Source organism: Ostrea edulis, chromosome 8 (assembly GCF_947568905.1).
Source record: "Ostrea edulis chromosome 8, xbOstEdul1.1, whole genome shotgun sequence".
Classification (NCBI taxonomy): Eukaryota; Metazoa; Mollusca; class Bivalvia; order Ostreida; family Ostreidae; genus Ostrea; species Ostrea edulis.
Window position 1 is genome coordinate 18852348 of NC_079171.1, and position 12807 is coordinate 18865154.

At 37.8% G+C, this 12807-nt stretch overlaps 1 protein-coding gene across 13 annotated transcripts in view; it reads left to right on the plus strand.

Moving 5' to 3' along the window:
- The window catches only part of LOC125661219 (transformation/transcription domain-associated protein-like), a 114283-nt gene that overhangs the window by 51691 nt on the left and 49785 nt on the right, over positions 1–12807 (plus strand). For 8 of the 13 annotated variants that reach the window (XM_056147064.1, XM_056147066.1, XM_056147067.1 and 5 more), the window contains exons 34-42: positions 1910–1996; positions 2623–2719; positions 3040–3161; positions 3336–3506; positions 4075–4158; positions 4495–4524; positions 8184–8303; positions 9731–9850; positions 12591–12677. In XM_056147064.1, coding sequence (XP_056003039.1) covers positions 1910–1996; positions 2623–2719; positions 3040–3161; positions 3336–3506; positions 4075–4158; positions 4495–4524; positions 8184–8303; positions 9731–9850; positions 12591–12677 — 918 coding nt within the window. The remainder of the gene's footprint in view (positions 1–1909; positions 1997–2622; positions 2720–3039; positions 3162–3335; positions 3507–4074; positions 4159–4494; positions 4525–8183; positions 8304–9730; positions 9851–12590; positions 12678–12807) is intronic. The other 5 variants (XM_056147069.1, XM_056147070.1, XM_056147071.1 and 2 more) reach the window with 2 other exon arrangements.

Genomic DNA, 12807 nt, shown 5'->3' on the forward strand with positions numbered 1-12807 from the left:
AATAACTCCCTAACAGTGGGCTAGAAATAGAATGTCTAAAATAACTCCCTAACAGTGGGCTAGAAATAGAATGTCTAAAATAACTCCCTAACACTGGGCTAGAAATAGAATGTCTAAAATAACTCACAAACACTGGGCTAGAAATAGAATGTCTAGAATAGCTCCCTAACACTGGGCTAGAAATAGAATGTCTAAAATAGCTCCCTAACACTGGGCTAGAAATAGAATGTCTAGAATAGCTCCCTAACACTGGGCTAGAAATAGAATGTCTAGAATAGCTCCCTAACACTGGGCTAGAAATAGAATGTCTAGAATAGCTCCCTAACAGTGGGCTAGAAATAGAATGTCTAAAATATCTCCCTAACAGTGGGCTAGAAATAGAATGTCTAAAATAGCTCCCTAACACTGGGCTAGAAATAGAATGTCTAGAATAACTCCCTAACAGTGGGCTAGAAATAGAATGTCTAAAATAACTCCCTAACAGTGGGCTAGAAATAGAATGTCTAAAATAACTCACAAACACTGGGCTAGAAATAGAATGTCTAAAATAACTCCCTAACAGTGGGCTAGAAATAGAATGTCTAAAATAACTCACAAACACTGGGCTAGAAATAGAATGTCTAAAATAACTCCCTAACAGTGGGCTAGAAATAGAATGTCTAAAATAACTCACAAACACTGGGCTAGAAATAGAATGTCTAAAATAACTCCCTAACACTGGGCTAGAAATAGAATGTCTAAAATAACTCACAAACACTGGGCTAGAAATAGAATGTCTAGAATAGCTCCCTAACACTGGGCTAGAAATAGAATGTCTAAAATAGCTCCCTAACACTGGGCTAGAAATAGAATGTCTAGAATAGCTCCCTAACACTGGGCTAGAAATAGAATGTCTAGAATAGCTCCCTAACACTGGGCTAGAAATAGAATGTCTAAAATAACTCCCTAACAGTGGGCTAGAAATAGAATGTCTAAAATAACTCCCTAACAGTGGGCTAGAAATAGAATGTCTAAAATAACTCACAAACACTGGGCTAGAAATAGAATGTCTAAAATAACTCCCTAACAGTGGGCTAGAAATAGAATGTCTAAAATAACTCACAAACACTGGGCTAGAAATAGAATGTCTAGAATAGCTCCCTAACACTGGGCTAGAAATAGAATGTCTAAAATAGCTCCCTAACACTGGGCTAGAAATAGAATGTCTAAAATAACTCCCTAACACTGGGCTAGAAATAGAATGTCTAAAATAGCTCACAAACGCTGGGCTAGAAATAGAATGTCTAAAATAGCTCCCTAACGCTGGGCTAGAAATAGAATGTCTAAAATAACTCCCTAACACTGGGCTAGAAATAGAATGTCTAGAATAGCTCCCTAACACTGGGCTAGAAATAGAATGTCTAAAATAACTCCCTAACACTGGGCTAGAAATAGAATGTCTAGAATAGCTCCCTAACACTGGGCTAGAAATAGAATGTCTAAAATAACTCACAAACACTGGGCTAGAAATAGAATGTCTAGAATAGCTCCCTAACACTGGGCTAGAAATAGAATGTCTAAAATAACTCTCTAACAGTGGGCTAGAAATAGAATGTCTAAAATAGCTCCCTAACAGTGGGCTAGAAATAGAATGTCTAAAATAACTCTCTAACAGTGGGCTAGAAACAGAATGTCTGGAATAACTCCCTAACACTGGGCTAGAAATAGAATGTCTGGAATAACTCCCTAACACTGGGCTAGAAATAGAATGTCTAGAATAGCTCACAAACGCTGGGCTAGAAATAGAATGTCTAGAATAGCTCACAAACACTGGGCTAGAAATAGAATGTCTGGAATCTTGTCTACATTACATGTGTCAATCAAGTACAAATGTTTTATACAACACAATATTTAATCCTCTTCTTCACAGGATGGGAACACCTTCTGTACCACTCTACAGCCTCGACTCTTTACCATTGATCTTAATGTGTTGGAGCACCAAGTCTTCTTTACAGAGGTAAGTCATATGGCTCAAAATATTTGGCATAAAAATAAAGTACTCATTGAGGGTTGCTCCAGTAAAACTTACATGGGATGGGGGGAGGACACTCGAAAATTAGGATGACCACCCACAGAAGTGATTTTGGTACACTCCTATCCACCCATAGAGGCAAATAATAAAGCTTTATAGGCACCAAAAGAAGCAAATTGATTTATTTGAAAAGTAGAATTTAAAATATTCCCAAATGAAAATTTTCCCCCCATCATACAGCACAAAATACTTTTTCATCTTGATATCAACTTTATTTCATTATTTAATACATGCAATTCCCTTTCAAGCATACTTTACAGAACGCCAAGATTGCCTCTGTCAATCGAGTTTTCTTCTGATTATTTTCTCACAGATTACCCTGGTATATGGTCTGGTAAAATAACCACCCATAGAAGCAATTTTCATGCAAAAGCCACCCACCATAGAATCAATATTCCACCAGTGTGAACCACCCATAGATTATTAAAAAAAAAAACTGCCTTCCCCAGGTACCCCTCATGTGTAATGGGACAGCCCTAACTAAATCTACATGTGTGATGTATCAATTTAAATTGACATTTCTATGCTTGATCCTTTCATGATGATACCAGTTGCTGAGCCTTTGTGAGGCGGAGGATGCTGTTCTATTGAAGCTACCGTGTTACAAATCGGTGACAGATCTGGTCCCTCTCAGGAAAAGTGCTCTCCGTAAGTGTGAAAAGTGATACATGTCACTGTCGCTCACCTCTGTACAATATACATGCTTTCATAGGAAACTATCCAATGTCCTGTACTTGTGGATGTTTCAAATATTTTCCCCATATGAACATTTCAGTTCGTACGTTTTCTAGCATCTAATGTGGATTCCATCTCCCCTTATTTAATGATAAGCTTTCTGTTCATAGAATGAATTTTTCATAACAAAGTTATCCTAATGCTGAATGTAGGAACATTGCATAGGATAGTAGATTGACTGCGATAGTATATTTTTGAATGAGTACGAACATGTCTGCCTTATTCGATTGTAGGAGCTCTGGCGGCGTGTCATTACATCTCCAACAAGAGGGAGAAGATATTTAATGTCCTGTACAAAGCTCTGAACAGCAACAGTACGGAGCTTCAGGAGGTGGCCCACGGCTGTACAAAGAAGGTAGGGGCGGGATCAGCAGAATAAACATGTCAGGTTTCTTGTGATATAAAAAGAAATGGTCAGAATGTATAAATGAACTCTTTGTCATGAATCACTGCACAATGAGGACAAGGTGAACGGTGAGAAATTCCTCAGTATTGCCGATTTGACTGACTTGTTCTTTTTCTGCTACAGTTTATAATGGGCTGTCAGATTGACATGGAGAGTGTGCACACAGCCATCCGCCCCCTCCTCCTGACTTTGGGGGACCACCGAAATCTCAACTCCAGCATCATACAGAGACTATCCTACATCACTCAGCTCTTCCCAAACACATTCAACGAGAAACTCTGTGAACAGCTACTGGTAAGTTCATACAACAACCTCTGAACAGCTACTGGTGAGTTCAGACAACAATCTCTGAACAGCTACTGGTAAGTTCATACAACAATCTCTGAGCAGCTACTGGTAAGTTCTTATAGCAACCACTGAACAGCTACTGGTAAGTTCTTACAACAACCTCTGAACAGCTACTGGTAAGTTCAGACAACAACCTCTAAACAGCTACTGGTAAGTTCTTATAGCAACCACTGAACAGCTACTGGTAAGTTCTTACAATAACCTTTGAACAGCTACTGGTAATTTCACTGAACCTTTACACATCCTTTAGCAGCTATTGGTACACTCTGTAAGTTCATACAACATCCTTTAAACAGCTGATGGTAAACTTTGAACAGCTACTGGGAAGTTAATACGACATCCTCTTTACAGCTGCTCAGAAGTTCCAATGACAAACTTTGAACAGCTACTGTGAAGTTCAACATCTGAACAGCTTATTATTTCACCATGTTCATATGATATAAATGAGACAATATTTATGTTGTGTCGTATGCTCGAATTTTAATGTGAATCTCTTTCTGTATCTCATTGACAGACCCATTTAAAGAAATGGCTAGAGGTAGCAACTATAAGTCAAAAGAGTGGTCAGAACAAATCTAATGGGCAGGTCATCGGTCAGGTAAGTACAGAAAGGTTACAGACTTCAATCTTGTTTTCTTTTGTTTCTTACAATGCTATGGACTTTTATTATAAGCATGTAATGAAGGAAGACTGGGAAGGATTTAAGTGGAATTGAAGTCACTTAGCAATGTTTTATAGCTATCCTACTGGATGTAAATCTGATTGATGCTACTTTGTATTGTTTTTATAGTTGACTTGGTGGTCTTTTAATCACAAGTAGTATAGTTTGCATCCAAAACAATGTCATATCTTTGAAATTCTTTTCCTGCGATAAGTTCTGTGTTTGAATAATTAATTATTTAACTAATCCTAATTGGACATATATGTATGTTAGCAGGCATCCGAACAGACCCCACAACAAAATGCAAGTACCATCTCACTGTATGGACATGTTCATGTATGTTTGCTTGTTAATTTTTGGTCTCTGGTGATAAATTGTAAAAATTTACAAGAAATTTGAAGTTGCGCATTTTTCACAAGTTTATCAATTTTGATATCGCCGTAACTTTTGGAATTTGAATAATGATCGCTGACCTCACTGCAGTGAGACACTAACTGACTTCTAACCAAACATAGAGAGCCTTGTGTTAGATTTGTCTGCTTCTGTTTCTGGTTCATCAAACTCTGTAACTGCTCTGTCTGCGATTCAGTCTGCTTCAGAGACCAGACTCGGCAGACATAGACCAGACTCAGTAAACACATAGATCAGACTCAGCAGACATAGACTCAGTAGACACATAGACCAGACTCAGTAGACACAGACCAGACTAGTAGGCACATAGACCAGACTCAGTAGACACAGACCAGACTCAGTAGACACATAGACCAGACTCATGACACATAGACCAGACTCAGTAGACATAGACCAGACTCAGTAGACACACAGACCAGACTCAGTAGACACATAGACTCAGTAGACACATAGACTAGACTCAGTAGATACATAGACCAGACTAGTAGACACATAGACCAGACTCAGTAGACACAGACTAGACTCAGTAAACACATAGACCAGACTCAGTAGACACACAGACCAGACTCAGTAGACACATAGACCAGACTCAGTAGACACACAGACCAGACTCAGTAGACACAGACTAGACTCAGTAGACACATTGACCAGACTCAATAGACACACAGACCAGACTCAGTAGACACATAGACCAGACTCAGCAGACATAGACCAGTATTAGTAGACACAGACTAGACTCAGTAGACACACAGACCAGACTCAGTAGACACACAGACCAGACTCAGTAGACACATAGACCAGACACAGTAGACACAGACCAGACTCAGTAGACACACAGACCAGACTCAGTAGACACATAGACCAGACTCAATAGACACAGACTAGACTCAGTAGACACATAGACCAGACTCAGTAGACACATTGACCAGACTCAGTAGACACACAGACCAGACTCAATAGACACAGACCAGACTCAGTAGACACATATACCAGACTCAGTAGACACAGACCAGACTTAGTAGACACATAGACTAGACTCAGTAGACACATAGACTAGACTCAGTAGACACATAGTCCAGACTCAGTAGACAGAGACCAGACTCAGTAGACACGTAGACCAGATTCAGTAGACACAGACCAGTATCAGTAGACACATAGACTAGATGCTAGGCTCAGTAGACACAGATCAGACTCAATAGACACACAGACCAGGCTCAGTAGACCTGTGAGTGCTTTATGCAGTCTTGCGTGAAGGGTTCTACTAAGTCCTGTCCTTGTGTATTCACACTTCTGACTACCTATACTGCACCATTTAATTGCTATAGATACCATTGCGAACAGTGTTACATGTGTGTGTCCATTCATGTATTTTGAGTATACCAAGGAAACAAAATGCAATCACAATGCCAAGCTCATACATGTACATGACTTGTGCATTATTATACATGCTCATACATTAGGTATTTCTTCATTTCTTGTCTTCCACTACATGTGTATTGTATATTTGTTACTTTGAATCTTTTTTTTTTTCAATTTAAATTTAACTTATGTGATATTTTCTATGCCTAAACATTTATATGTCTTTAAAAAAGAAAAGAAAACCTTGTGCAGAAAGAAGATCCATATAGAAATTATACTTTTAATTAGTAATTTTGTCCTTGCTGTTCTGCAAATATGGACAGTTTGTAGTGAAATTGTATACCAACAAGGTACCATGTAAATGTACATGTATGTATTTTTATCCTGCAGACAAAAATATTTAATTTAAGTTTTAAAATGCTCTACAAGTTTTAAATGACAGCTTAAACTCTGCCTCCCCAACATTCGAATGACAGTGTTAACTCCACCTCCAACATTCCAGTGACAGCTTAAACTCCACCTCCAACATTCCAATGACAGCTTAAACCCCATCTCCAACATTCCAATGACAGCTTAAACTCCACCTCCAATATTCCAGTGACAGCTTTATTTTAACTCCACCTCCAATATTACTCGGTGGATGGAGTCTACCATGTCCACTATTCATGTCAGCTTTCTGCTCTATGTAGACACGGAATGCTCTGAGCAGTCACAGAAACAAGACAGTGTGTTTGCTTTCTGTTGGGTGTGTCGGGCAGGGGCTGTGTTCTCTCCTGCACTCGTATGCATGCTTGTGACTCATCATTTTCAGAAAATAATCCTACGATGCAAAGTTATTGCTCATCTATTGACAACTTGATGGAGGCCTACATGTAGGATGTACAGCCTTTTTTTGACACATATTGAAATTACTGTCAGGCTGTCTTTTAGAATTAGACAAGCTTAGTTGTCAGATTGATTGTATTTAGGTAATGATTGTATACATTTCACTAAGTAGAACTGTGCATTGTGATGTTGATGGGATTTACACTGTGTAGAACTGTACATTGTGATGTTGGTGGGGTTTACACTGTGTAGAATTGTACATTGTAATCTCAGTGGGCCTTGTAGAACTGTACATTGTGATATTGGTGGGATTTACACCTTGTAGAACTGTACATTGTGATGTTGGTGGGGTTTACACTGTGTAGAACTGTACATTGTGATGTTGGTGGACCTTGTAGAACTGTACATTGTGAAGTTGGTGGGATTTACACTGTGTAGAACTGTACATTGTGATGTTGGTGGACCTTGTAGAACTGTACATTGTGATGTTGGTGGGATTTGAACCTTGTAGAACTGTACATTGTGATGTTGGTGGGATTTGAACCTTGTATAACTGTACATTGTGATGTTGGTGGGATTTGCACCATGTAGAACTGTACATTGTGAAGTTGGTGGGATTTGCACTGTGTAGAACTGTGCATTGTGATGTTGATGGGATTTACACTGTGTAGAACTGTACATTGTAATGTCAGTGGGCCTTGTAGAACTGTACATTGTGATGTTGGTGGGAATTACATCATTGGTTACATGTACTTTGGAGAGCATCCATCAATTTGACTGATCCATCAGTTTGACTGATATTCTTGTTTCTCAGTCTGCCTGTCTTCAACATTGGTCATAACTTTTGAACTATACAATGTATAGACCATTTCTTATTTTGTTGTGTGAAGGAATAAATTCATAGCATTGACAGAGATCACAGTCAAGATTGTAAAATGGCTGAAATATTGCCAAAATGGTGTAAAACTGCAATCAATCATAAGTCAAGGTCAGAGGTGAAAAAAGATTAATCTTGACTATAACTTTTGATTCATACAAGTTTGGACATTCTCTGGTTCTACACATATTTTGGGTAATGAATTCTACACATATATTGAGTGATGAATTCTACACATTTTGGGTGATGAATTCTACACATATTTTGGGTAATGAATTCTACACTTATTTTGGGTGATGAATTCTACACATATATTGGGTGATGAATTCAACACATATTTTTGGTGATGAATTCTACACATGTTGGGTATTGAATTCTACACATATATTGGATGATGAATTCTACACATATTGAGTGATGAATTCTTCACATATTTTGGGTGATGAATTCTACACATTTTTTGGGTAATGAATTTTGGTATTTTCTTCAGGAACTAAAGACGTGTGCAGCCATTATTAACATTTTCCACATGATCCCAGCAGCCAGCAGCAAGCTGTTAGAGCCACTCATCATGGTCACCCTCAGTGGAGAAAAATCTCTCTTTTTAGAGGTCAGTGGCCTTTCTCACAGAAAATCTGATGGCATACATGTAGATGAAAATTTGTAATTCCTGCAGGATTCCTTTCTTTCATATATTTCTGAATGAGCAAAACAAGAACACATTTAATATATATACAGTACATATGTAATGAAGCTTGCATTCTTACTCGGGGCAGAGTGACCCTCATTTGATAACAAGTGACTTAAAGTTCTCTGTTTTCATCGTTGTCATTAGCTGTCCATCAGTGGTAACATTTTTTAACATTTTGAACTTCATTATGGAACAGCTGAACCAAAATCAACCCTAACAGTCACGGGTCAAAGGAAACATATATTGTGAATTTCTCTACATCCCGTGTACCTGAGGGGTGTGGCCAAAACCATGAAAATTGCTGTAATATGCAGAATCTTCATTACTCCTGGACATTAAGCAATCAAACTGTTGGCACGATTATAATGAGCAATGAGCCTTTTACCAAAACTATGAAATTCATGACCCCTGGGGTTCAAACCACAGGGTGGGGCTAAGTTGAAAATATTGCAAATATATATTAGAAAATCTTCTTTACTTTTGGGTGTCAAGCAGTCAAACTGTTGACATGATTATGTTTAGAAATGAGCACAATACCAAAACTGAAGTTCATGACCGCTGGGTGGAGGGTTCATGACCGCTGGGTGGAGGGTTCATGACTGCTGGGTGAAGGGTTCATGGCCCAGGGTGGAGGGTTCATGGCCAAGGGTGGAGGGTTCATGGCCAAGGGTGGAGGGTTCATGGCCCAGGGTGGAGTAAGTTGGTCATAAACTAAAAAAGCATTACATCTTTAGAAATCTTCTTTATTTCAGAACATCAAAGATTCAAAATGTATGCATGATTATAATGGGCATTGAGCAAACTATAACATTACTTTAAATCAATTGTACTGGGCTTGCCAATACGTAAAATTCAATATAGTGGATAGTAAACTGTAAACAATCTGAAGGCACAAAGTTTAATGTTGGATTGGCAAAGTGGTAATTTTATTCAACATATCTTTATAATGAAGGAGAATGTAACTCTACTCTACTCCACTCTGGAATTTAACTGATTTTAATTTTATGTCTATGGTTAAGACAAATGGATGTACGCCCTGCACTCATTGTACAATATCAGCATTTAAACTTTGTACCATTCAGCCAAGAGGAAGTAGTACTTGAACAGTAATAAATGGATGAATGGAGAAAAGAAAATATTCAGGAAGTTTAGAAAAGAATGTTTGAATGAACATGTACACATTTAAAAAAGAATGTTTGAATGAACATGTACACATTTAAAAAAGAATGTTTGAATGAACATGTACACATTTAAAAAAGAATGTTTAAATGAACATGTACACATTTAAGAGAATGTTTGAATGAACATGTACACATTTATTCTGTATAATGGTTTTCATTCTACAGGCTGGAAGTCCCTTCAGAGACCCTTTGGTCAAGTTCCTGTCACGGTACCCGGATGTCACAGTTGATTTGTTTTTGAGCGAGACTAGGCTAAAGGATCATCAGTGGAACAGACTGTTTGAGGTTTGTATAACACAGGGAACAGTTAATAGTGAAACCGTATAACACAGGGAACAGTTAATAGTGAAACCGTATAACACAGGAGGGAACAGTTAATAGTGAAACCGTATAACACAGGGAACAGTTAATAAAGAAACTGTATAACACAGGGAACAGTTATCGCAATTCACCTTTGAATTAGAACGCTTTACCCGATATAATATTGCGTTGTGTGACGACACAATTGAATGAGACGATTGAACAATTTGAATGACATGTCTGATGTAATACAACAAGAGTTCTCATTGGCCGATTACAGCCCGCCCACTTTCTCGAGCGGATTCAGCGTAGCTGGAGAACTGTACATAGCTCTCTGAAAAGATCCACCTCTTGTAAAAACCTTCGATTTACAGGTCACAAAAAGCTGCGGACGGTTGAGGCCTGAAATCGGTGTATTCTTGTGTTGCTGTCTCATAAACTCAATATAAAAAAATCTTAACATATTTTCCTACTATATACTTGCGTCCAAACATACCTTCAAATATTCATTAAAGCCACACACCACCCGAAAACTCGCAGCTTCAAATGATTTCGTTTGTTGACGTAGCCATGTTAGGTAGCCGGTCAATTTGAACTCTTGCTATTGGTATCTATTCATAAAATCGGTTGTAAGTTATGTATTCGCTCTTCATTTATTATCAACACGAATAATTAATAGAAATTAAAACATTTTTGTACCAGTTTTTGTAATTAGGTAAAATAAGCTCTAGATGAACGAAAATGCTACATAAGCCCATTAGATGGAGATCGGCCAGCGCGGCCGCTCATGACTAATGAAAGCCGCACTGCCGTGAGTTTAGCTTTTTGAATAATTATCATTTAATAGGACTGGGGTGGTATATTATTTAAACAATTTAGCTAAAGTATTTGTGGGGAATTAGTACACATCTAGACGCTATTGTGCCAATATGGAAATGAACCGGGATTCGAATTGACTGGCTACCTAACATGGCTACGTCTACGAACGAAATCATCAAAAGCTGTGATCGAGTTTTTGGGTCGTATGGGGCTTTAATAAATATTTGAAGGTATGTTTGGACACAAGTATAGTAGGAAAATATGTTAGGAATTTTTTTATATTAAATTTATGAGACAACAACACAAGAATACAACTTTTTCTCTTTCTTCCTTTGAAGTTTTTTTTTTCCATCTAGCATCTGGCCGTCATGTTTTCAAATGCTGACTACTCCCGTATAAGGGAATTTGGGTGGACTTATACATATGGACCAATGAGAGTTTCTGTTGCATTTCGCAATTGTATTACAAACAGATTCAATTGTGTCGTCACACAACGCAATACTATATCGACCAAAGCGTTCTAATTCAAAGGTGAATTGCGATAATAGTGAAACCGTATAACACAGGGAACAGTTAATAGTGAAACCGTATAACATAGGGAACAGTTAATAAAGAAACTGTATAACACAGGGAACAGTTAATAGTGAAACCATATAACACAGGGAACAGTTAATAGTGAAACCGTATAACACAGGCGGGAACAGTTAATAGTGAAACCATATAACACAAGGAACAGTTAATAGTGAAACCGTATAACACAGGAGGGAACAGTTAATAGTGAAACCGTATAACACAGGGAACAGTTAATAGTGAAACCGTATGACACAGGGAACAGTTAATAGTGAAACTGTATAACACAGGGAACAGTTAATAGTGAAACCGTATAACACAGGGAACAGTTAATAGTGAAACCGTATGACACAGGAGGGAACAGTTAATAGTGAAACCGTATGACACAGGAGGGAACAGTTAATAGTGAAACCGTATAACACAGGGAACAGTTAATAGTGAAACCATATAACCCAGGGAACAGTTAATAGTGAAACTGTATAACACAGGGAACAGTTAATAGTGAAACCATATAACACAGGGAACAGTTAATAGTGAAACCGTATGACACAGGGAACAGTTAATAGTGAAACCGTATAACACAGGGAACAGTTAATAGTGAAACCGTATAACACAGGAGGGAACAGTTAATAGTGAAACCGTATAACACAGGAGGGAACAGTTAATAGTGAAACCGTATAACACAGGGAACAGTTAATAGTGAAACCGTATAACACAGGGAACAGTTAATAGTGAAACAGTATGACACAGGAGGGAACAGTTAATAGTGAAACTGTATAATACAGGAGGGAACAGTTAATAGTGAAACCGTATGACACAGGGAACAGTTAATAGTGAAACAGTATAACACAGGGAACAGTTAATAGTGAAACAGTATAACACAGGAGGGAACAGTTAATAGTGAAACTGTATAACACAGGAGGGAGCAGTTAATAGTGAAACTGTATAACACAGGAGGGAGCAGTTAATAGTGAAACCGTATAACACAGGAGGGAACAGTTAATAGTGAAACTGTATAACACAGGAGGGAACAGTTAATAGTGAAACAGTATCTTCATGCATATGTGATACTTTAAACTTCCTAAATATCTTCATGTAAACCTTTATTGTGGCCTCACTGTAGGAAGTTTAAAGTTAAACATGTACATGTATATAAAGATATGTAGGAAGTTTACACATATGCATAAAGATATGTAGAAAGGGTAAAGTTACACATGTACATAAAGATGTATAGGAAGGCTATTGACATCTGATAAATGTATGTGGTTGGAAATTCCATATATTTGGATTTATTGTTGATTCTTTGATACATGAATACTGATTTTATTCTCTACAGTTTATCCTGACCCACAGTGATGGCAAAAAATTTCGAGAAGTTCTAGAGGCAAACCCAACTAAACTCCTGAACATTGGGCAGCAACAGGTAATGAATTTACTGGAGAAAGTTTCTTAACTTGAATATATACTATAAGCTACCTTTCAAGTTGCCAGAAGACACACTTGCATAATGTACATGTAGAAATCTCTAGAGATTGTTGATTTACTGCCCGTTA